The 25271-nt window shown below is 50.6% G+C and overlaps 1 protein-coding gene across 9 annotated transcripts in view; it reads left to right on the top strand.

Moving 5' to 3' along the window:
* DENND2A (DENN domain containing 2A) overlaps positions 1 to 23865 on the top strand; it is a 98687-nt gene extending 74822 nt beyond the window's left edge. For all 9 annotated transcript variants that reach the window (XM_069588562.1, XM_069588560.1, XM_069588561.1 and 6 more), the window contains 8 exons: positions 1552 to 1692; positions 3010 to 3158; positions 15741 to 15918; positions 17643 to 17684; positions 20430 to 20547; positions 20927 to 21178; positions 22549 to 22635; positions 23523 to 23865. In XM_069588562.1, coding sequence (XP_069444663.1) covers positions 1552 to 1692; positions 3010 to 3158; positions 15741 to 15918; positions 17643 to 17684; positions 20430 to 20547; positions 20927 to 21178; positions 22549 to 22635; positions 23523 to 23554 — 999 coding nt within the window. In that variant the 3' untranslated portion in view covers positions 23555 to 23865. The remainder of the gene's footprint in view (positions 1 to 1551; positions 1693 to 3009; positions 3159 to 15740; positions 15919 to 17642; positions 17685 to 20429; positions 20548 to 20926; positions 21179 to 22548; positions 22636 to 23522) is intronic.
* The last annotated feature ends 1406 nt before the right edge of the window (positions 23866 to 25271 follow it).

The following is a 25271-nucleotide window of genomic DNA, read 5'->3' as shown; positions in this document are numbered from 1 at the left end:
GGACTCCGTGGCTCACTCACTCTTGTGCTTCCAGTAGGCTAGGGGTTGGCTGATCCAGGCTGGCTGGGCTGTGCTTCAGGTTGCAAGTCTGGATGCGGGTCTGTCACCCCCCTGAGACAGGAAGCTGTCCCATGCATGCACAGGGAGGCAAGCAGAAACACGTAAGGCAAGTTTCTGCTTGCTTCCCAAGCCCTGGGCTTAGCACTGGCACATGGTCACTTCCGCCTCATCCTGCCTGCCCAGTGGTCCTCAACTTCTTTTCGTTATTGTTCTAGTGAGCAGCCTTTTTAGATATGGTTTTTCCTCAATTGCCCCTCCTCCCCATGAAATTTTTGACTCTTTGTCATATTGTTTTCTTTTTACTGTGCTGAAACATACATAACATTAAACTTACCATCTAGTCATTTTTAAGTGTACAGTGGATTGGCATTATGTTTATTCACTTTGTTGTGCCACCATCTCCACCATCCATCTCCAGAACTCTTTCATCTCCCCAGACTAAAATTCAGTGCCTGTTAAACACTAACCCTCTATCCTCTCCTCCCCAAGCCCCTGGCAACCACCAGTCTACTCTACTTTCTTCCTCTTTTATGAGTTTGACTCGAGGATCTCATGTTAGTGGAATCATATAATCTGTGTCCCTTTTGTGTCTGGCTTATTTCACTTAGCAGCGTTTTCAAAATTCATCCATGTTGTAGCATGTATCAGTATTTTATTCCATCATGTCGAATAATATTCCATTATATAGGTAACACATTTTGCTTATTATTCATAAGTTATTGGATGTTTAGATTGTTTCCTTTTTTGGCTACTATGAATAATGCTGCTTTGAACATTCACGTTTTCGTGTGAACATGTTTTCATTTCCGTTGGTTAAATACCTAGGAGTGGATTTGCTGGGTCATATATGTTTAATTTCTTGAGAAGCCGCCAGACTATTTTCAAAAGAAAAACTTCACTAGTGTACATTTCCACCTGCAGTGTATGAGGGTTCCGATTTTTCCACTTCCTCACCAACACCTGTTATCTATTTTTTTATTACAGTTGTCCTAATGGCTGTCAAGTGGCATCTCATTGGTTTTGGTCTGTGTTGTCCTGATGGCTTCCCCCCAGAGAAAATTCGGTTCTACAGATATGTTACATATCTGTTTATGTACTTTGGGCCCTTAGAAGGGCACAAATCCTCACAATACCAGAGTTTTTTCACCAACCCCCAACCAATTTTTATGCCCTTGAGGGGCGCTATTCTTCCCATTTAGAACATATATCATAATCAATGTCACAGGGGAATGCAAACTGACAAACAGGACAGTTTTCAAAGTCAAGGGGGCCAGGAGCTATACTTCACCCTTTAAGTGGGGTAGAGCCACATGGAAAAAGAGTGGCTGCAGAGAGGGTGAATCCGGGTCTTAACGCACAAGGTGAAAGAGACTGTAGGTTTGACCTGATGAGGACACCTTGGCTTCCCCACGGTTCCTTAGCCTCGGTGGCAGGCCCCCTTCATCTGGAAGAGAGCGCCACCTCGCAGCCTGAATTTTCTGTCCCTTGCAGATCTTGGATGAGGTGGAAAAACGACGAGGCATCTCTCCTGCCCTGGTCCAGCCTCTCATGAGGAGCGTTATGGAAGCCCCCTTTCCAGCCCTGGGCAAAACCATTGTGGTCAAGAACTTCTTGCCCGGATCAGGAACTGAGGTATGCCGTCAGAGTCCTCTCCTGTCCCAGGGGGCATAGCCCTGACAGTGATCAGGTCCTGGTGATCCCACTGGCTGGCTTTCAGGGGGCTGTCACATTCAGTGGTGGCCTCTTGCTCCGCAAGCTGGCCCAGATCATCCGTCTGTGAGAGAGTCATAAATTCCAGCCTAAGTCCAATCCATCCGTTGGTTGCTGGATGAGAAAACTGTGCCAGGGCAGTGAACATCTTCAGCTTCTCTTCATAGATCGTATTTGAACCTTTTTAGGGTTTTGATCTATATCACCGCTACCACTTAATATGCAAAGCAGATTCTTTTCGGGGGAAGACAAGCTCAGGTGCTACTTTTTATGCATCCCAGACTTTGAAACGTGTCCCTTCCCTTGGCTGGGTGAGATCTGATACCAGAGCTTGTTTTCATCTTCCCTTCCTTGTATGTGACCTGTTCAGCCTTGAGTCTCCAGTTCTAAAGGCCCTTGGAAAAGCAGGTCACCTCTGGGGACAGGGGCAGGATGAGGATGTCTGTGATATTCTGGAACCGCTCAACTTCCCAGCACAGAGAGCAGTGGCCTCCCTGCTGCTGGAGAATCCTAAACCACCCCATACGGATGCAGGTAACTTCATGGGGATGTTAACCTTAGCGAGCCCCACCGTCCGCGCAGCACCAGGCCAGTGCCATGCTGAGAGCAGAAGCCAGGTTCTGCTCACCATGAAGAGCATGCACACGAGTAGTGACTTGAGGTGAACTCAGGAACATGTCAACAAGTGCAGAGTGAGGAGATATGTGCACACTATGCACACAAGCTGAAAGAGCCATCCCTGCGCAGGGGTTGGAATGGGGTTGAGTTCATTAAGAATCGCCTTGTAGAGGAGAGGAGCCTTGAAAGAAGTGCTTGGAACTGCTGGTCCTTCTTTGTGAGCCTGGGAGTCCCTTGTGAGATCAGACATTCTGCTGTGGGACTCCAAGGGACTGGCCCTCAAAACTCCCTGTGGGGGCTCACACATGTCATCGATGGGGTGGGAGGGGGCGGGCTCCAGCCATCATGGCCCGAGGGGTTCTGGTTCCGTGTCTTGTCTCCCCACCTCCACGCAAACTACCCTCACACGTACCGGTGAGACCGAGTCCCTACCAAACGCACCTCCTTTCCCAGTCTCCTGCCGTCTTTCTTTCCCCAGTCCCTTTGGTTTTCCTGTTTTTCTCTCCCTCCTCCCCTGGCAGTGGGCCTCCCTGCTGAGGACCACAGGGCCCCAGGCCTGCCCGGTGCATGAGAGGCCTAGCTGACCAGGCGGCCCCCTCATGCTGTTCCTGTTCCCGGCAGGTGATTGAACTGTGCCGTCCGCTGGACTCCCGGCTCGAACACGTGGACTTTGAGTCTCTCTTTTCCTCTCTCAGCGTCCGACACCTGCTCTGCGTTTTTGCCTCCCTGCTCTTGGAAAGGAGGGTCATCTTCATCGCAGACAAGCTCAGGTATCAGACCTTGGCAACTTCCACTGAAGTGTTTACACAACGGTCAGTCTCGCACCGTCTCTAAAGTGTTTGCGTGACGGTCAGTCTCGCACGGGGTGGAACCTGTAGCGGGGCATCGCCTGGAGTTCAGAGGCAGCTCCTCCGCAGAAGGTGTGAGAATCCGTGGGCAGCTGAGGCTGGAGGCTTGTGAGGCCCCCGAGTTGTGTAAAGTGAGCTGAGCCTGCACTTCTGCACTCTGCTCAGCTGGTACTTGGCCTGCTGTTCTCTCATTCTGCTAGGCGCTGGGCACCCTACCATGTGCTGGGGGAACAGGGAAAAGACAGACCTGTGCTTCAAGAGGCCTCGGTCCAGGGTGGGGATGGAGAAGTAAAGAGACCACAGTGCTGTAAAGGCTGACTAGAGGCAGAGCGTTCTCATTCGTAGACAAGACGAGTTCCCTGCATCTTAAGGCCAAGAGCAAGTAGAAAGCATGTTCCAGGCAAAAGGATCTGTTGGTACAACAGCAAGGAGAGGGGAGGCCAAGAGTTCCTTCAGGAACTGCAGGGTAGCTCAGTGTAGTGGAACAGAGAGTTAAGCCAGGAACCAGCAGAGGGCTGCAGGACCAGGTGGGAGGTACAGAGCCAGAGGCGTACCTTGTCTAGGGCTAACAGAATCCACATACATAGACCCGCTGCCCAGCAGGGTGCACCTACATCCTAGGGTGATTGGCAAAGCCCAGGTCACAGATCAAAGAAGATCCTGAAGAAGATGCAGATAGAGCTTGGGGTTAATTCTGAACTTTAAAAAAGAAAAAAAAAAGAATTCTTGGCATTTTCATCATTTCAAAATACTTAATCAGAGCCGTCCTCACTTTGGAACTGAGGACGCAGAGGAGCAAGTGGTGGCTGCTGCTCCAGGGAGGGCTGAGACGTGGGTCCTGGCTCGAGATGAGCCGGCCAAGCGGGAGAGGCCAGCTGAGAGTCCATCTGGAGAGAAGCCGTGCCAAAAACATGTAAAAGTCGGTTTGGAGAGGAAATAATGACTCTCGACTCTAGAAAACAAAAGGGAAGAAGAAGAAAAGGGAAGGAAGAGTGCAAAGGACAAAGCGTGTGAACATGGGGTCCGTCCAGAGGCGTGGCGGGAGATGGAATCCAGCCCTGCCTCCACCGCAGCCCATCTGGTCACCTTGCTCACGCTCGGGCATTGGACCGCAGCCCCCGGGCTCCTCCCAGGCTGCTCCCGGCCTGCCTGAGAGTTAGCTATTCACATTTAATGTCACAGTTATTGTACTCTCTGTGCACTCTTGTCAGCACGCCCTGCCTCTAGCCTGCAGCTGGTGCTGTGGGCAGCTCTCCAAGATCCCTGGGCACTGGGGGATTCGGACCACAGAGTTCTCAAGGTGGGGGCCTGCAAGCTGAGGATGAGAAATAACCCTTCCATGACCAGGATCAGATTTCACCAGTGCTGTAGTGACTGTAATCTCTGGAAGCCCCACCATCCCCCACTCTCCACCGTTTTCTTTATTTGTCGGATTCTCAGGCTTTCCTTGGGAGGAGGGGAAAGTGATGGATCTCCGAAAGACCCACATCAGGAGTGGAAGGCCCTCCAGGGAGTGGAGATGGGGCAAATAGTCCTGAGGGGCGCTTGCTTCTGGTTTAAAGATGTCAGGCTCAGGAAGGGTCCAGCCTGCCCAAATATCTGAGAAGATGGACGCGACTCAAGAGGAGCAGGGGACCAGGGCCCGTGGCCCCTGGCTCTAACCCAGGCTTTCTTCAGCAGGGAAGGAGAAGGGATAATATCATCTATTTTTCTCACAAAGGGACAATGAAAGGAGAAGGTGGGAACAGAAAGGGAGGGAGCCACATCAGAGACAGAGGCATCCCTGCAGGGCAGCAGCGGGCATATGTCAGAGGCTTTGGACGCCGAGACTCCCAGAAGGGCTTAGGACAGAGACCTCTGGGGAAGGACTTGACTACTCCACCTTGTCCCTGGAGAGACTTCTGGGTTGATAGGTGGGACTCACACAGAGCTGTTGTCATGAGAGACAATGAAAGGAGCCCCTCCCTGAGCATGGGGCCTGCCCACTGCCAGTACTGCTCAATCCTCCCAGCCCCCGCCCCTCCTGCCCTGGCAGGAGGCAAGTCACTGCGGTGGTCTGATTGGAGGGACTTTGGGGTTTCTGTCATCACCCTGCCTCCCAGGGTGCCTGGCACTCTGCCCTGAGAGATGTGGTCTCTTGGAGCAGCAAACACCCGCAAGAGGGTAAAATGCCAGCCGTGGCTGCAGGACGCTGTTCTTGCCATAAGGCTCTTACTGCCCACTGGCTGTTTTCTTTTGCAGCAGCTGCCAGCCATGGGGCACTGAGGAGGTAGGATTTTTGCCAGGTAGGGGGACAGGGACGTGGGTAACTTGGGTGCCCTCTTTGGGTCCAGAGCCAGTGGGTACGGGTGCTCGCATGTGTGTATGAAACACTGAAATTACACCGCAGACAGATATTCCGGCTGGCACGTCCAGCTCTCATCCCACGGGAGGGGCCTTCCCAGACAGCGGGGAGGCCTGAACGAACTCAGCTGTTGGCCCTGGGTCTCCTCATTTAGGAAACAAGGGCTCCTCGGTGCCCAGCCACTCAGAGCTCTGAATTGCTAGGGCTCCGGTGTCTCATTGTCCCCAGAAGTAGCCTGTGATTGTCTCGTTACAAATGGCTTCAAGTGTTCTCTCTCTTGCTCAATAAATTTGCTTTTCAGCTAACACTAGTTAAGTGCAGATCTAAGGAAGTGGGAAAAGAGAGAAAGAAAGGCCCTGAGAGTCCTGAGGCAGAAAGCACAGTGTGCGTAAGCCTGATGAGAACAGCAACAGCTGAGTCCCAAGGTGGGGAACCGGTGGGCTGCCCTGGGCTGGCTCCTCCATTCTCTCAGCCTCTCGAGAACGCCATCAGTTCAGTCCTGTTAGCGGGAGACTAAGAAGCACACTGGTGTTCTTTGGAAGGAATGATGCTGAAGCTGAAGCTCCAGTACTTTGGACACCTCACACAAAGAGTTGACTCATTGGAAAAGACCCTGATGCTGGGAGGGATTGGGGGCAGGAGGAGAAGGGGATGACCGAGGATGAGATGGCTGGATGGCATCACCGACTCGATGGACGTGAGTCTGAGTGAACTCCGGGAGTTGGTGATGGACAGGGAGGCCTGGTGTGCTGTGATTCATGGGGTCGCAAAGAGTCGGACACGACTGAGTGACTGAACTGAACTGAACTGGACTGAAGAAGCACATGGAAGTGAAGTCACTTTGCTCAAGGAAGGGGTCAGTGGGAGAGCTGGGATCAGACAGGGCTAGCTGGCTCCAGAGAAGATGAGAAGGCAAGCGGGCCGCCATGGTCTGGGTGGAATAGAGGAGTATCTGTGAGGCTGTCTGTCTACACAGATACATAGGGACAGTCTTTAAAAACGTGCCATCACAACGTGCTTGGCAGTCCAGCCAGAACTGTCTCTGGAGGAAGCTCAGACATCTGTGCTTTCCTCTCCTGGGCCCATGCACCCTACCCACCCTTCCAGCTAGGACCCCCGTGAGGCAGGTGGCTGAGCAAACCTCCAGAGTCTCTCCCAGCTCTGACCTTCTCTGAGTCCATGGGCTGGGGTGCCCCAGGTGTCTGCCACACCCCTTGGTGTCTGCTCACCCAGCAATCTTGGTCCCGGACCTGCTAAAGTACCCTTCCCCCATTCCTGACCCAGGAGTCATCCATCTCAGGCATCCTGTGTTTTCCAGTGTCCCAGGGGACAGCCACCTCCTCTGCCCAGCTGTATGATTCCCATGGGACCCCTTCCAGCTCAGATGCTCTGGGATCCCACCCTCACATGGCCCACTCCTCTCCCAGGGGGTCTGGTTCAGTAGAAACCATCTGGATAGCATTTTCCTGAGACTGATACTAAATGTAGGCGCTTCAGGATGGTGAGGTGCTGAGGTAACTAACTGTGAGTGCCCTTCTAACACCCCTCTTAACCTTACTGGGTTGAAGATAAATAAATATATCCCGTGTTACGGATCCACTCTTCCAGGACTCCCAGGCCTCTGATCTAGCCTGTGCCCAGAAGTCAGGGCACCATCTGTACCTCCTCTTGCAGCTTTAAGTGCTTTCTTCTGAGGGTGACTCAGCACAGCCCCCTCTTTGGGGGTCTCTCTGACCCTCAGACTTGCCCCCTCCCCTAACAGAGAGCCCACACAGGAAGTCTGGCTCACCTGTGAAATAGGGACCTAGCTAATGATCAGAGCACAGAAACGCCTCCGGAGAACATGGTGCGCGTGAAGTTACTGAGGGAGAAAGCCAGAACTCATCTCCTCTCCAGCCTGCTCCACCTAAGGGGTTCCTCTGGGAGGAATCAGCCACCACCTACTTCTGATTTATGGGAAAATAGCTCTAGGGAACTGAAGCATTCTTCAGCTGCTGCTGCTGCTGCTAAGCCGCTTTCAGTCATGTCCGACTGTGTGACCCCATAGACAGCAGCCCACCAGGCTCCACCATCCCTGGGATTCTCCAGGCAAGAAAGCTGGAGTGGGTTGCCGTTTCCTTCTCCAAGGCATGAAAGTGAAAAGTGAAAGTGAAGTCGCTCAGTTGTGTCTGACTCTCCAGCTAGGCCATGACAAACCAGTGGCTGGCTGCAAGTCGTCTGACCTGGAAAAGCCTCTGAAGAAAGCCTTCAGCCTAAGTTCAGCCCGTGCTTTCATCCTCATCAGCGGGCACCACTCGCTCTCTATGGGCTGTGCATGCCCTGCTTTCTAGCCCTGCTCAGCTGGAAGTAGAAGTAGGCTGCCCCAGGTTCCCATCTGTAGCCCCCCATCTCCTCAAGGGCACAGAGCAGGGCATGAGAACAGGGCACGCCGCAGGCCCAGTGAGTGGCCCCCTGACTTCCCGGGGTGAACATTAGCCTGCCGGAGGCCTGTGACCACTGCCACCAGCACCCTCCCCCACCACACAGTTCACTTCCCCATCGTTGCAAGTGCGTCTGCCCACTGCAAGAGGAAATAGCTGGGAGTTGGGGCAAATATTGTATGAGTTATAAACGGGTTTTAAGTGGAGCCAAAAATCTATCAAATTTAGAACAACATTCTTGCTCCGTTTCATCTTTACGGTGGACGTTGAGTGTTTCTTAAGGCTCTGTCAAGCCAAAGTTTAGCAGATGGGAAAGAAAGAATGTTGTTGTGATCGCTTGTTCTGTTGTCATAACAACCTAAATAAATATTTCCCTATACCCCTTTCTTCATTTCCCTGATGATAAACATTTTGTTTTTTCGTTTATTAATTTCAGTTCCCAAGGTTTTGGCCCAATCTACACACTAGGCTGAATAAGAGAGTCAGAACTGCACATAAACAATTTGTGTAAAAGTTTTAGGCAGAATGACGGTTTTTTAATACTCGAGAAACTTACTTATCTTTCCGAGGTGCATTCACACTAGAAGCTAAACGACAAACTTCTAGCTGATGAAAAGTGGGATTCGGTGGTCAAATCTGGACAAATAGGAGCTTGAATCTTGGCCTTGACATGGGGTGACTACACAAAGAAGTCCACGTGTAGCTGTGCACCTTCATCTTGCTGTGTGTTCCTTTAATTCATTTTTACTCCGTTTCTGTAGGTTTACATGGGGCCCCGTATCCTGTCTCAATCAGTTGCACCATAGTGTTTCAGAAAAAGGTTGGGTTTGTGGCACACCCTCTCCAGGCAAGTGAGCTTGCCAAGGGCTACTCGAGAGGGTGTGTAGCTGCCATCTTGGTGGTCCGACATCTAGAGGACTACTTCAGAGGTCCTCAAGAAGCTAACAGGGAGATACCTGTGTTTAGTTCAGCAGAGTGCTATGAAAATGCCATCAGACTGATTACACATTAAGTATTAACTGCTTTTTTTCTCTTTTTGCCGTGAACACCAAGATAACTTTGAAGTGAGGTTTAGACAATAGCATAGCCACAAATTGTCTTTGACTCCAAACCCATCACCAACAGAATCTCGGATATAGCGTACTCCAGCTCTCTTCTGGAGTCAAGTCCCTCCAGGCTGTGCTGGCTCCAAGTGTAGTCCTTTCGGGGGCTTACTGTGGCAACTTAAAAACTCTCCAACATTGTATCCCCTAATTCCTTGGAATGAGATGTCACCATTGCTTTTCTGTCCTGTCTCCATCAGTGAGCTCTAGAATTACCCTCCAGGCCTGGGTTTTTTTTTCACTGTCAGTTATTTTCAGCTCCTGGCTCCTACGTCCAGTTCTGGCTTTCTCTCTCTCTCTCATAGTTTGTAGTTGGCAGACTTTAAAGCTGGAACGCCCACTTTCCTTATGTTACAGATGAGGAAGCTGAGGCCTGGAGAAGAGCTTTACCTGAGATCACGCAGAGCATAGCATACCCAGTTTTGTTGAGGTCCAGCCTGGGTTCTTTTTTAACTCAGTGACACATTTCTACAGGGTCTGAAAGTACAGTAATGGAAGCATGGCAGGCACCTCCCACTAGGTTTCAGCAGGCACCAGACCACATCAGAGTCACCGCTGGCTCTGGTTCCTGGGAATCACACACAAAGGGAGAGACATTTTGCCTGGAATCCTAAAGGATGCTGATGGACTCATCCTGCAAACTCCTGGGGTCTCTCCAACTCTGGAAACTCATCCTTCACTTTTCTGGTAGCATCTTAGAGAAAGCTCTGTGCTTGACTCTTTCTGGTTGCTAGGTGAATTGGGAGGCTGCTGAGCATAGTAATAACTAACCGCAAATTGGGCTAGGACCCTGGTGCTGGGAAAGATTGAGGGCATGAGGAGAAGGGGACAACAGAGGATGAGATGGTTGGATGGCATCACTGACTCAATGGATGTGAGCTTGAGCAAACTCCGGAGATGGTGAAGGACAGGAAACCCTCGCCTGCTGCAGTCCATGGAATCAGAAAGAGTCAGACACTACTGAGCGATTAAACAACAACACATAGGGCACACAGGCTTTGTAGCAGCCAGAACTGAAGCGTCTTATCCAGGAGAATCTGAGTGCTGACAAGTGTATCCTGGTATCTCTGGACTAATGCTTCAACCCTCAGGAACCACCACCAAGTAGCAAAGCATTCTGGGACCTGACCCTTCTCCCCTGTGCCCATCTTTTAACCCTGTGGCCCAGCCAACCTCCCACTGGGGCATCTCCTCCCTCCCTCGCTTTTGTGCAAATTGATCACAGCTGTGGGGGGCCAGCATTCCTTTCCTCCACCCCCACTGTAATGCGAGCCAGCTGCCAGGGCTCCCTCCTAGAACTTCCTTCAAAAACACTGCCTCTCCTCCAACCAGCAGATGCTCAGTAAGCCTCCACATTAAGTGGCAAGCAAGCCTGAACAGTCATCCTTAGCATCCCTAGAACTGTAGACTGTACTCTGCATGTTCCTAGGAAACCACCAGTCCCAGCAGTGCCCACCCCCATGGAAGCTCCTCTAGCCTTTATGGGTCGGGGAATAAAATCTCAACAAACTACACTCAGAATAAGTGTAGTTTACCCTTCTTCTCTCTTCTACCATTTTTTTTTTTTTTTTAAGATTCAGTTATTTTTGGGGTGTGGTGGGTCTTCGTGGTTATACGGAGGTTTTCTCCAGTTGCGGCAAGCGGAGGCTGCTCTCTCACTGTGGTGTGCTGGCCTCTCGTTGCAGTGGCTTCTCTTGCTGCGGAGCGCTGGCTCCAAGCCACACGGGCTTCAGTAGTTGCGGCTCTCAGCTCCAGAGCACAGGCTCGGTAGTTGTGGGTAGCGCACAGGCTTAGTTGGTCTGCAGCATGAAGGATCTTCCCAGACCGGGGATCAAACTGGTGTCCTTTGCATTGCAAGGCAGATTCTTAACCACTGGACCACCAGGGAGGCCCCTCTTCTACCATTTATTTGGAAAGAACAGCTGCCACTTGATGTATTATTTGCAGAATCTGACCTTTCCTTCTAGTGTTTCAAGAGGCAGAATTTTGTTTTAGAATATTGGAGGGAGCTGGAGAACAAGAGGGAGGCAACACTGCCAGCACCGCCCGCCTCTCGGGTGGCTCCTGACCCCCTGTGCTCCACAGGTGCCAGCTAGCAAGGTGGCAGTGGAAACCAGGTGGGAAACATTGGGACCCAGCTGCAACAGCGATCAGACTGTTTAAAAAGCAAGCAAACAAAAAACACTTGTTAGCAGAATCAACAATGGTAGTACCAACCTACATGGCCAACAGTTGACACAGTTGAGTTGTCATTTGTCCCCATTGAGACTGAGTACGCGACTAAACAACAGCAGCGGACTGAGTACCAGTGTCCCTCAGCTCCCTGCATTCCAGTTAAATAAGTGCATTTCTCCTTTCCATGACATCTCTTTACCTGCCCTGTGTATCTAGTGCTGGCATTGCTTATCATTGTGTTCTCTACTTGTTCCAACTACCTTCCCCACCCAGCTGGTTCACACTCACTGCAGCTGAGCCACACACCCTACCCCCCGCCCCGCCCCCCCCTCCACCCGCCACCTCCGCTGCGCTGAGACCCCCCTGGGCTTCAGCCAGAGACACAAAGTATAGCAGCAGTGGAGAGAAGGAGAGACTCCCTGCAGACCTGCTCCCTCCAGGGCTGAGACCAAAAGAAGGCAAAAGGGCAGGAGGCCATTTCTCTGACTTGGTAAAAAAAGAAAGTTACACAGATTTCTTTTTCTTTTTTAAAAATTTTTAATTGGACTTTTAAAAAAACTTTTTATTTGGGGTTTTTTGGTCTTGCCACATGGCATGCGGAATGTTAGTTCCCCAACCAGGGATCGAACCCATACCCCCTGCATTGGAAACTCAAAGCCTTAACCACTGGACCTTTGGGGAAGTCTCCAGACTTGTTTTTCTATTGCAGTAATCAAGAAAAACCCAAAGGCTCCTGGCTATGCCTTTTCGTGCCTCCATTCATCAGTCTGTTTCTCTCTACCTTCTCCCATCTGCAGGACTCCTCCCTCCCCACCCTGCCCTCACCCTGAATGCGGAAGCTACCCTCTTTTAGCCTGGGGTTCATTGTTGTTCAGTTGCTCAGGAGCACCTGCCTCTTTGTGACCCTGTGGACTGCAGCACGCCAGGCTTCCCTGTCCATCACCATCTCCCGGAGTTCTAAAATCGCTTCCAGGTCTAAAATTCTGTGCTTCTGTAACTTCCCCAGCGTCAGAAATGCTTAAACCACACCTCTGAAATGTAAATGCACTCTTAAACAGGAGTGCTGCATTTTTATTCTCCTTCAGTGACTTGACTAACGTGCTAACTTGCTTCAGTCCTGTCCTATTCTTTGTGATCCTGTGGGCTGTGGCCGGTCGGGCTCCTCTGTCCATGAGATTGTACCGGCAAGAATAATGGAATGGGTTGCCAGTCTCTCCTCCAGGGGATCTTCCCGCCTCAGGGAATGAACCCAAGTTTCTTACGTCTCTTGCATTGGTAGGCAGGTTCTTCACCACTAGTGCCACTTGGGGAGCCCATGACTAAAAAAGTGAGAATTTCAGAAACTTGCTGAAGGGACCGTGGATGACAGAGTCCACGACGTACAGCATTGCGTGATCCGTTCTTTCTCCAAGTGATATTTGGGAGCTTAATAACAAATGTGCTATAAAAAGAGGTGGATTTCATACTCAAGGCTTCCTTCAGGAAATTCCTTCTTAGGGTCTCTTTTAAAGAACTCCCACTAGCCACTTGGAAGTGAAAGCCAACATCCCAGTAAAAGGTGTAACATATCAAAATTCCAGCTCAACCATCACTTTCTACCCGCTCCCCACTGCACCTCACCCCCAGCTCTCTAGTCAAAATCATTGGCTTCCAAGCCTTTTTACTACAGTCCACAATTAGAAATACATTTTATATTCAGACCTAATATACACCCCACATAAGACATACATATAGTTATTTACAGTTGGGAAAAAATGCATCATACTCTTATTTTCTATTACATTCTTTTTGTTGTAGTTGTTTTTGATGCTGATCACAACCCACTGAAATTATTTCAGGACCCCCAATAGAGTGCAAATTATAGTCTGCAAAACCTTTCTCTACACACGACTATTCTTGTTTATATTATGATGTCCTTCTAGTTTTCTAAGTCATGACCCATAGTACTTGAGCAGATCAGCTTTGTAGACTGGCCACACACAAATACAGCTTAGTCCTAAAAACTCAAAGTTTTAGAACAAAGTAAATTCAGCACATTCAGTGATCTGTAAATCAAGGAAGTTAAACGTAAATGATCAGCAATTCGATAAAAGTATCAACATTGTTGACTTATCTGGTAGAAAGTGATGCCTTAAGAAATAAAGCTCCTATGCTTTTCAAGACAATTTTTTAAAACTCTTTACGTTTATTGAATCCAGAGAGAAAATGATTTACAGAATGGGGAAAAAAAAAAGTGTGTGTCATGTCTGAATGCCTTAGGATTTAATTTAGCATAATGGATAGGGTTTACCTACAGGTTTAAAACCTACATTTGCTAATATTTTTATAGTATAACCTAATATTTCAGTTGTGGAAAGAGGCTGTTAATAGTTATTAAAGAGTAAATGGTGACAATAATAGTTACAGCCTCAGAGTGCTATTGAGAGGTGTCTGTTGTTGTTCAGTTGCTAAATGGCATTCAAGAAGATCTTTTAAAAGGCAGAAGTCACTTCACTGCACACTGCTGGCTGAATTATTAATGTTGCTCTCTTGGTATAAGTCTGAACTTTAGTCTGTCTCACTCTTACTCAGCTAAGAAAGAAGGCATTATAGTGATAACAAACAAAATGTTGGGGTAGCATCTTTCTCATTTTGAGGGTGATCATTTGAAAGAAAACGTAAGTCCAAGTATCGGTGAAATATGTGGCTGCTCCACTGCTGAGAGGTATCTCATGACTCCAGTGAGTATCAGGAGATTGATTATTTGCTAAGAGAGAGAACAGGATGATCAGGAGACATACTGGTAAATAGACAGGGTTCAGCATGGCTCTTATTAGGTTGGGCTTCCTTAGTGGCCCAACTGGTAAAGAATCCGCCTGTGATGCAGGAGACCTGGGTTCGATCCCTGGGTTGGGTAGATCCCCTGGAGAAGGGAACGGCTACCAGCTCCAGTATTCTGGCCTGGAGAATTCCACGAACTGTATAGACCATGGGTTCGCCAAGAGTCAGAGGCGACTGAACGGCTTTCACTTTCACTTATTAGGTTAGGAGGCCCCAAATGAAAGCAGGATCAAAAGGAGGGCTAGTGTGTATGGTAAAGATGTCTCAGGAGGAGCTAGATTCAGAGGAACTTACTAGATTCAGAGGAATCTACATGATTTGGGGAGGGTTGCTTTTTTATTGCAGTAAAATATACATAACCATAAATGTTACCATTTTAATCATCTTTAAGTGTTTAATTCAGGGATATTTAGCACATTCACGGTGCTTGCAGCCATCACTACTCTCCATTTCCAGAGCTTTTTCATCATCTCAACTGTAATTCTGTCCTATTTAAGCAACAACGTGCCCTTTCCCTTCCTCTAGCCCCTGCTAACTTCCCTTCTACTCTGTCTCGACGCATTTCCTGATTCTAACTCCCTCGTGTAACTGGAATCATACAGTACGTGTCTCGTTCTGCCTGGCTGAGTTCACTTGCTAGCTAGTATCTTTTAGTCCACTTCTTTTCTTCTTAAGTAAACCAGAGCTAAGTGACTTTCTTTTTGATGGGCTCAAGAAAGTTTTATGGCAACGAGATTATGGGTGTGCAGCATCACGGGAACGCAGTAAAGGCGCATTCATCCATTCAGAACTCAGCTTCCTTGCAGCTTGACGTGAAGAGAGCACAGCTGAGAAACAGGGCGAACATTCAGAAGGTGTCCTGACAGATGCGGTGCTGGTTACCAGGAACTGAAGATGACCTGGTATACTCTTGGGCGAATCCACTGGGCCCTCACTTTGGTTTACTCTTGCATTAGACACTTCTAACAAGCTTCTAGAGTGTCCAACCCCATAGCACTTTAGAAACAGCATATCAGGATGAGAGGAGAGGGGGACCGCTGGGAGCAGGCTCACTTAGTGATAAGGAGCGATTTCGAAGAAGAGAAAGTCTGCTCTCAGCATCTCGGAAGCTGCAGCTCCGCAGAAACGGTGTAAAAGCGATGCTCCCGGGTAATCCACCCGTTCATTCCACAAACCGAGCACAAACGCAAGCACGGACCAAAGCCTTGTGGATCCCACACAATTGTCAGGCCCAGCCTTCGCCAGTACAAGGCTACACTGTGATCATCCTGCTTAAAGAGGGACCGAGTCTGTCTCTCAACGTCGTTATTTTTCTGTGTTTTGAATTGTGGGCAAGCAGCATATGAATTTCGCTTTTACACAACCGAGCCATTTGGAGCGGACGGCTGCACCTGAACACTGAAGGACCACCCTGTCTCCCCCCAACCACACCTAGGTGTTCACACTTGGCGGAGAGAACGTGGGTTCCAATCCAAAGCCTCTTCACTAAGGAGCACCCACTGGCAAGGAGGCTTTCGCTGTCGGGGGTTTTCTGCGGCTGGGGGAGGGGAGAGGGCTGGTTTGTGAACCCTTGTCTCTGGCGTCTTCGTGGAGGCGGCCCACCCTCCTGAAGCGGCCCTTCGCCCTCTCTCTCCCGCCGCAGCACCCTGTCCACGTGCTGCCACGCGATGGTGGCGGCCATCTACCCCTTCGCCTGGCAGCACACCTACATCCCTGTGCTGCCGCCCGCCATGATCGACATCGTGTGCTCGCCAACGCCCTTCCTCATCGGGCTGCTCACCAGCTCGCTGCCGCTGCTCAGGGAGCTGCCGCTGGAGGAGGTAAGCTCCCTGTCGGGCAAGGGTAGGGGGAAGGGGCTGCGTGCGGCTCTGCCAGCAGGCAGGGTCAGGGGAGCAGCGGGACCCCACGGCTTTATGAGTCAGCACCCTCTTGCCAAGTCACCTTCAGCAGAACCTCTTGACTGCAGACTCAGTTTCCCCTCTAAATGAACCTACAGCCGTGGACACCCATTGAGAAGGGCTGCAGTCAACTATTTGTTGCTGTCGTTGAGTCGTGTCCCACTCTTTGCGACCCCATGGACCACTGTCCTTGGGATTTCCCAGGCAAGAATACTGGAGTGGGCTGCCATTTCCTTCTCCAGGGGATCTTCCCGATCCATGGATGGAAAGCTGTGTCTCCTGCATGGGCAGGTGGATTCTTTACCTCTGAGCCACCAGGGAAGCCCAACCAACCATTTACTCGATTTTAATACACCTAGTCGGTAAAGAGCCATCTGCCCTATCCTTCCCCCGTCCACCCCTCTGTCATGGGAAGAAAGCACACGAAGAGCTCATGGTAACTGGAAATCATCTTTAGGCCAATAACAAAGTCTTGAGAAGGACTGTGTTCCTATAAGTAGGTCGTTTTTCGTATCAGTTAAAAAGGCAATAAGCTAAATGTGTTCAGTGATTGAGTTCTGGATCCAAATGAGAAAAGCCCTGCTTAGCATCTCTGTGATTACTGAGTCCCAGCCCCTTCCTCTAAATGGTTTCTGTCTCCAGCACTGAGAGCTTCCAGCAGTCAGAGCAGAACCGTGGGGACTAAGTGATGCTGCACAGAACAGCCAGGCCTGAACCCTCCCGGCGGCCCGAAATGCAGCTCCTCTAATTGCCCAGGTGGTCCTGCATTCCTGTTAAAGATTAACCAGCAGACTCAGGTCTTTGAGTGTGTGTCTGTGAACTGCAGAGGGTTTTCCTGGGTGCTCTGTGAGCCTGCAGATGGCTCAGTTCCACCCCCCAGGAGAGGGTGTGAGAAGGACAGCCCCTCTCAGCTCCCGGCCCCTGTGTTCCTGCTGTTGTGGAAACACGGCGGGCACGCAGGCCCCCTGCTCGTCCTCCATCATAGCCAGCGGTGCACACTGTGTGATCCCGTGAGTGGCCGCCTCCCTAAGTTTTGTGCCCTAGGCCCTTCACGTACCCCTCCCTAGTTGTGGCCCCGGGTCTCAGCCTCACTCTGAGGAAGGAGGACGAAAGTGCTTTACCTGAAAGCCTTGACTCATGGAAGCCCAGCACCTACAGCTTGGCTTACTGTCCCGTTGGGTCATCCTCTGGGTCTCTCCCCGTTTATCCCATTAAGAGAAACGATAAGACTAAGTGCGTAACTGGGAGGTAGGGGGAGGCCTGGCAGAGGTGGCACAATCCAGTGGAATGGGAACAAGCTGGGGCTCTAGCCGCTCTCTGTCTCAGTGACTCACACGCTAAAAAACAGTCGGAGCGGCTCTGCCTTAGCCAGTCCAGAAACAGGGCAGGAAGTCCAGCCTTTGGCCAACACGTATCCTAGCCTGCGGTTACAGTGTTGAAAGCATGCATGTCTGGAAAGCTTTTTCCCCGCCTCCCCCTTCATCATCTGTGGCTTCAGTGGCAATGTCAGGAAACCACAATTGGCCCACTCCACCCCCACCCAGCTGCCTCTCTGGGTGCCAAGAAGGAAGAAGGCTAACAGTCCATCTCTAAATTCTGGAGGCCCTCCCTGCTAACAGTAACAGTCCCTTTTCCTTACCTCATAGGTCCTAGTGGTCGACCTCGTCAACAATCGGTTCCTCAGACAGGTGAGTAAGAAGCAACCCAGCTTCCACGCACTGCTTGCTCTGTTTGCACCTCTTTGATGTTTAGAGCTCACCTTTCCAGCTCTGTGGTGGGCCTGGAATCGCAAAGCAGGCCAGCAGGCTGGGCAGTCCCCGGCTAGGGCTTGACTGAGGACAGGACAGAAGGCAGGGGCCAAAGAAGAGGGGTTTGGTTTACAAAGGATTGATTCCCATGGGCTTTGTCACAAAATGGTTTGCTGACAGAATCTTTGTATAGGTTATAACTGTAGACACTTAACCTTTTTCAACATGCCTTTAAATATTTGACAACAAACTTCATGATATAATATGAAGTGGAAAAATGAGGATAAAAATCATGTACATTACTTTGCTGATCATTTTTTTTTAAGGATAGAAATGAGGGGAAAAAATACGTATATACAGAAAGAGAGAAAGGAAAACTCACCAAAACATCAATTCTGGTTGTCTTAGAGTGGGAGACTGAAAAGGAGACAGATCATGAGCAATTTTAGATTGTTTTAATATTTTCATACATTTTCTATAATGGTCATAAACTACTTTCATTATCAGAGAATGAGGGTTGGGTGCAGTTCAGTCCCTGGTGGGGGAACCCACATGCTCCGAGGCACGGCCAAATAAATAAACTTGGAGTGGCCACTGAAAAGATATGCATGATAATACTGTTCTTTATCATTGGTTCCATCTGCTTTCACTTTCCAAGGGCCCTCTGGGTAGGCCCTCGGCCCTCCTGCTCTGAGACCCAGATCAGAAAGCCAGATTTCAGTCATACTGGTCATCTGCCCTGACCAGAGCCCCCTGATAAGAATTAGCCACCTTGTGGGGTGGAGCACTGGGAAATATCTATTGAGTAGCCACTTAGGTGCAGGGAACTTTCACAAGTTAATTGTGTTGCATTTAATTCCTCCAGCCTTCCTGAGCTTTTATTGACATAGAACATATTTAAATTTAAGACATACAACATGATGATTTGACATAGGTATACAATGAGAAATTAGAACCACAAGACAATTAGTTAACCCCTTCATCCCCTCACATAATTACCTGTGTATGGGGGGATAACACTTAAGATTTACTCTCTTAACAACTTTTAAGTATACTTTACCTATAGTCACCAAACTAGACATTAGATTCCTCAGAATTTACTCATTTTATAGCTGGAAATTTGTGCCCTTTGAGCAACATTTGCCCTTTTCCTCACGCCTCGCCCCTGGTAACCACCTCTCTACTCTCTTTTTATGAGTTCAGTTTTTTAATTAATTTTTTGAGTTCAGTATTTTAGATTCCACATAAAAGTGAGAACATACAGTATTTATCTTTCGCTGTCTGGTCTACCTCACTTAGCATTATGTCTTCAAGGTCTACCAGAGTAGTCACAAAAGCAGTGTGTCTTTTTTATGGCTGAGTAATATTCCATTGTGCGTGTATATGTATGTGTATGTATACACGCATTCTCCCATTTAGGAGGCTGCCTGTTTGTTTCGGTGATTGATCGTTTTACTGTGCAGAAGCTTTTCAGTGTGGACTCTGACTTGTTAATTCTTGCCTCTGTGGCTTGTGCTTTTGGTGTCATATCCCCCAAAATCGTTGCCAAGATCAGTGTCAAATAGCTTTTCACCTGTATTTTCTTCCAGCAGTTTTACAATTTCTGGTCTTACATTTAAGTCTGTAATCCATTTTTTTTTAATCCACATAATCTGGGGGAGAGGTACAGGATAGGGGTTCAATTTCATTCCTTCGTATATGTATGTCTAGTTTTTCCAGTACCATTTAGGTAAGCAACCACCCTTTTCCCACTGCATATTCAGCTCCCTTGTCAGATATTAGTTGAGCATATATGAATGGGTTTATTTCTGGCCTCTCGATTCTGTTCTGTTTATCTTGTTGTTCAGCCGCTCAATCGTGTCCAGCTCTTTGCAACCCCCCATGGCCTATAGCACGCCAGGCTTCCCTAGCCTCCCCTGTTTGTCTGTGTTTCTGTTTTTATGCCAGTTGATGCTGGGAAAGATTGAAGGCAGAAGGAGGAAAGGACAACAGAGGATAAGATGGTTAGACAGCATTACCAATTCAACGGACGTGAGTTTGAGCAAGCTCCAGGAGAGGGCAGGGGAGGACAGGAAAGCCTGGCGTAATGCAGTTCATGGCGTTGCAAAGAGTTGGACAGGACTGAGCAACTGAACAGCAATAACACCCATACTGTCTTCATTACTGTAGCTCCATGATGAAGTTTGAAATCAGGAATTAGGATGCCTCCAGCTTTCCTAAGATTGTTTTGGCTAGTCAGTCTTTTATGGTTCCATACACATTTTAGGATTTTTTTTTTCTATTTCTGTGAAAAACATCATTAGAATGTTCATAGGAATTTGCATGCAATCTATAGATGGCTTTGAGTAGCATAGACATTTTAACTATTTATTCTTTCAATCCATGAACATGGAATATCTTTCCATTTATTTTATATCTTCTTCAGTGTCATTCATCGCCATCTTATTTGTTGCATTTAATTTTCACAGTGAGGTAACCCGTTTTACCAAGCAGGGAAGCTGAGGCTCCTGTAGCTTGTTAAGAGTGGAATCAAGACTCAAGCCTCTGGTTTGCAGTTGTGTTCTTTCCACTAAACCAGGAACCGTGCTGGGCCTGCCCTGCAGAATCTGCTGTCCTTCTGGCCGGGGTGCAGCCACTGTCCTGGGAAAAGCTGAGACAATGACTCCCATTTTTTCTGCTTTACAGATGGATGATGAGGACTCCATTCTGCCCCGGAAGCTTCAGGTAGCCCTGGAACACATTCTGGAGCAGAGGAATGACCTGGCTAGTGAGCAGGATGATGGGCCCCCAGACGGCAAGCGAGGTAAATGCTCAGGCACCTCCCAGACTCCCCCCGCCTCCATCCTTGGAGTCGGGGAGCAATGAACTATGGGCATGTCCACCTGACATGGGGTTAAGTCGGAAAATGGGCAGCGAGGTGTGCAAGGAGAGAGGCTGGCACTCATCCCCTTCAGCAGCGAGTTATAGGAAAAACCTTTCCCACCCCATCCCCAGTTTAGCTCTAAAAAATCTGTTTAAAGGTAGGGAAGAAATGACAGGCTCACTGTGGGGAACGTCTTTCATGGATCATCTCAGTCGGCCTTCCAGGGACCTGGAATAGCATCCTTGTCTTTTCTGACTGGTTCGTCCCAGAGGCTCTGCCTCCGCCCTCAGCGGTCCTGGTCCTCCCCTGCTCTGCTCAGGCCCTGAGTCCAGCCCCTTGAACGAGGTGGTGTCTGAAGCCTTTGTCCGCTTCTTCGTGGAGATCGTGGGCCACTACTCGCTGTTCCTGACGGCGGGCGAGCGCGAGGAGAGGACCCTGCAGCTGCAGCGAGAGGCCTTCCGCAAAGCCGTCTCCTCCAAGAGCCTCCGCCGGTTCCTGGAAGTCTTCATGGAGACCCAGACGTTCCGGGGCTTCATCCAGGAGCGGGAGCTGCGCCGGCAGGATGCCAAAGGTCGGGGGTGTCGCTTTCCCTCTGCTCCCCACGCCCAGAACCCCACTCCTGGTTCCCGAGCGAGTTCTCCTCTGTCCTCGTCTCCCCAGCTTGACCAGACTCTCACGGACACCCTTACCCTCCTCTCTCGGTGGCGTTTCTCCTCCATCTCCTCTTGTCCCTTCTGCCCTCCTTTCTCACCCTCTCCCCTCGGCCCTGGGGCTGGACAGAGGAGGAGAAGCTGGCCCGCACCCTCCTCTCCATGTGCCGCCACTGACGCCCAGCGAGCTGGCTGCAGGAAAGGAGGACAGCAGAGACCCCCCTCCCCGGCCTGGGGAGCCCAAGGGCCCTCTGTCCACACACCCCCCAACACCCCCGTCCTCTGCTCCTCAGGTTCTCCTTGTCTCCCTCAGTGTCCCTGTCCCTGGGTTCCATCACGCCTCTAGAGATCAGGATCGGGAAGTGTGCGGAAGAGTATGAAACCGTTCCTATCTCTTTCTTCCATGCTCTTTAAGTCCTTTGAGGAATCTGAAAGCTAGAAATATCAGGAAAGGCTGCCCCAGGTGGGACCTACGCCAGAGGACCGGAGAGACAGATAGATGATTAACCCTGAGGAGAGGCCACCCAGTGACAAGGGTCGGGGGTGCGGGAGCAGCTGGCCCAGGCCTGGGTGTCCTCTGGTGCCATGATCGCAGACCCTGAGCTAAGGCAGCAAAGCTCCACATCCCCAGAGCTCTGTGCAATGCAGAAAGGGGGGCTGTCGTACTTCAGATGATTCTGATGAGGGTATCTGGAGAGACAAGAGAAGGTGGGTTAGAGCCTAGGAGGAGGCACACGACTCCTGATGAAAGAATTCACTAGAAGGCCTCCCGAGTACACCCATGGATCACTGTTTGATAGAAGATCAGGGGGAGATGAAGACAGTAGCCTGAGGCTCCAGCCCTGGGTGAGAACCGAAGGTCCCTGCCCGATGAGGTGACCCGCCCGCCCCGCCCTCCTGAGTCCCTAGACAGGAGCCAGACTCCCAGGAGGCAGGCCACTTGGTCAGGGGCCCTCTTACGGGAGATCTCAAGGAGACGGGAAGGGCCAGGACTGTCTGGTTCTTCTCTGAAACCACAGGCCTGACACAGTGCAGGTGCTTGGAAGGTGTTCGTCGAGGGAAAACAGGACTTCACGTACGAGCTAGCTTTACAGCTTTCCAAAGACAGTTACTGCACAAGGCTGGGCAATTATAAGGTCAGGAAAAAAAACCCTTTTAAATCTTACAATTCAGAGCATGTTTATAGAGCAGCTCTGTCTCAGCTTCTCTTGTCTGCAGCAGTAAGGAAACGAACACATGTAGAAGCAACGAGAGAAGGAGCTAAACTAGTTAGGATTTCTCTTGTCAACAGGTCTATTTGAGGTCCGAGCCCAGGAGTACCTGGAAACACTCCCCAGCGGAGAACACAGTGGTGTCAACAAGTTCCTGAAGGGACTAGGTGAGGCCCAGGGGTCTGGGTTCCCGGCAGCAGCCCCCGGGGCCACGGGGTCTTGGCCAGTTCCTGCCACTGGGGCCGGGGCTCATGACGCTGACCTCTGAGGCCTGCGCCCACTGGGCCCAGTTGGCATCTTACCACCCTCCTGTCCTGCCCTGTCCCCGGAGCGGAAGCTAAGGACACACGGCCCCCTCCCTGCCCTCCTGGGCCCTGACTGTGTTGCTCTTCTTTCAGTCTTACCTCCCACAGCTTCAGTCTTTTGGGGAGTGGGGCTTAGAAATATGATGAATGGAACCAGAGAAGGGGGCCTGGAGGTAGAGACCTGGGCCAGTCTCCAGATGACCCTGAATAGTGGAAATGTAAAAATTTCAGTTTAACCAGCCAAAAAAGGCCCTTGCTAGGAAATGGAGGAGGAGAAGAAAGCAAAAAGCATGAGAGAGGGAGGGAGCAGGCCCCAGTGAGGAAGAGCTGCGGTAAGGCCAGCCCCCGCAGGGCCTGCAGGGGTCCTGCTTAGAGCCTCACCCGGGGGCTGGTGCCTGGGAAGGGACCACCGACCTCCTGCAAGGCTGGGCCTGCGTTTGTCCCCCCTCGGCTCCCAGGGAGGCGTGACAGTCCGTGCTTCCTGTGTCATCATTTCAGAAGCAACTGATAGTCTGCAGCTCTGACAGTCTTCCCTTCAAAAGATCCCTGTTCACAGGGGAGGCGCATGAGGAGTGCAGGGGGCACGCAGGCAGGGGAATCCCCCCCCAACTTCTCCTGGGCCCTGGGGTGAAGCTCGGGGGGCCGTGTGGGAGCCCCAGCTGTCCACACCACAGCTGGTGTGAAAAGGGCAGGATTTTAACTCGGCTCCTCTGTCTGCCTGGTGCAATGTTCTCGTTTTCTTTTTTTAGGCAATAAAATGAAGTTTCTCCACAAGAAATAGCCCTCAACCCAGAATCCAGGGAAAACTTCCTCCCAGGGCAACCACATCTTAAAAACAGTCCTGGCGGCCTTCCTGAGAAGCCAGTCCTTGGTTGTCCCAGGTGCTGGGATGAAGGCCTGGATGGTTTCCGCCCACCCCTGGGGTGTCCTCAGGGACAGGACCCCAGAGCTGCAGGCAGGCAGCTTCTTCAGAACAGCATTGGACATGGGACCTGGGACCAGGCACGTTCAAAGGGATTGTTTTGGTTTGTTGGATTCGGGGCGTTTGTTTATTTTTTTTTTAATCTTAGATATTAAAAAAGAAGAAGAAAAGTGTTTGGGTTTTCTTTTTATTACGCCAAGGCTAAGACAGCTGTCGTGTCCTGTGTCATGAACCTTTCCCGGGTTCATCCTGCCTGGCAGCTCATGCTGGAGCCAAGGGGAGGAGACTGGCAAGGAGCTGCCCCCAGGGACTTGGAACCGAGATGCTCCCCGTGGCAGAACTGGGGACAGATTGGGGGGTCAAGGGAGAGACACCGTGGCAACACCCGCGGGCACTGCAGACCCCATGCCGCGGGTGTCAGGGCGGGAGTCCTCTCTGGGAAAGGATCGCAGGGAGTGGAGTGCGGTCTGTGCTGGAAAGGAGGACGGGACAGCAGCAGGATCTGGTTTCCTGGGATGAACAGCTCTTTCAGCCCGGCCGGTGACGCCACCTGCTGGCCGAGCCCACTTGTCGTCACGTCGCCAACGCCTCTGGTCCCAAAAGGTCCTGATTCTCCTGGACGGCCTCTTTTCCCTCAGAGGCCGCAGAGCGCGCCCCTGCCCGGGATTCCACCACTTTTACAGGTATACACAAAAAGAGGCTATCTCTTCGTAAGATGTTAATAAAATATTCTTAGGGCCCTAAAGTTTATGATGCTGCTCACCTTAAAGTCCGCAACCCACAGCCATTCCTATTTTACTGCAAGAGATTTTCTCATCTCGTGTAGGGCCCAGAACAGCACGTGTAGTCGTACACGCCACACATGTAGGATGAATGGAGGGGCTTCTGTTGTCATCAAGAAGCAGCATCAACGTTGGGTACATACATGATTCGAATGAACTTACAAAAGGGAAAGAGACTCACAGACTTAGAGACCGAACCTATGGTTGCTGGGAGAGGTGGGGGAGAGACTGGGGGGAAGGGACAGTTAGGGAGCTGGAGACAGACATGTACACACTGCTATATTTAAAGTGCCTACTGTACGGCACAGAGAACGTTGCTCAGTGTTATGTGGCAGCCTGGATGGGAGGGGAGTTTGGGGGAGAATGGCTGTGTGTTTATGCATGGCTGGGTCCTTTCACTGTTCACCTGAAGCTATCACGTCTTTGTTAATCGGCTATACCCCAACACAAAATAAAAAGTGAGAAAAAAGGAGCATCAAAACTTTTTACAGCGAGGGGAGGAAGCAGGAGGCGTGGGAGAAGGCTGCACTCCGGGGGGCGCCATCCTGCCCCAGTGGGAAGAAAGCCTTGGGCGACACAGGCATGCTCTCAAAGCAGGCCTCAGGGCCCCCCCGCGGGCAACCCACTGCCTAGTGACCCACCAGGTGGGTTCCCTCTGGGTGGCACCAGGAACCCTACAAAAACACACAAAAGGAATGTGCTCTGACCCTGGCAATGACCCTGGGGCCTGGGCTGCCCGGCAGAGGTTCTTGACCTTTAAGGAGATGGGAGCAAAGAGTCTTCCGAGAAAAGGA

This window comes from Ovis canadensis, chromosome 4, assembly GCF_042477335.2.
Source record: "Ovis canadensis isolate MfBH-ARS-UI-01 breed Bighorn chromosome 4, ARS-UI_OviCan_v2, whole genome shotgun sequence".
Classification (NCBI taxonomy): domain Eukaryota; kingdom Metazoa; phylum Chordata; class Mammalia; order Artiodactyla; family Bovidae; genus Ovis; species Ovis canadensis.
Note: the sequence above shows the minus strand (reverse complement) of the source record. Positions and strands in the feature narration are given on the sequence as shown.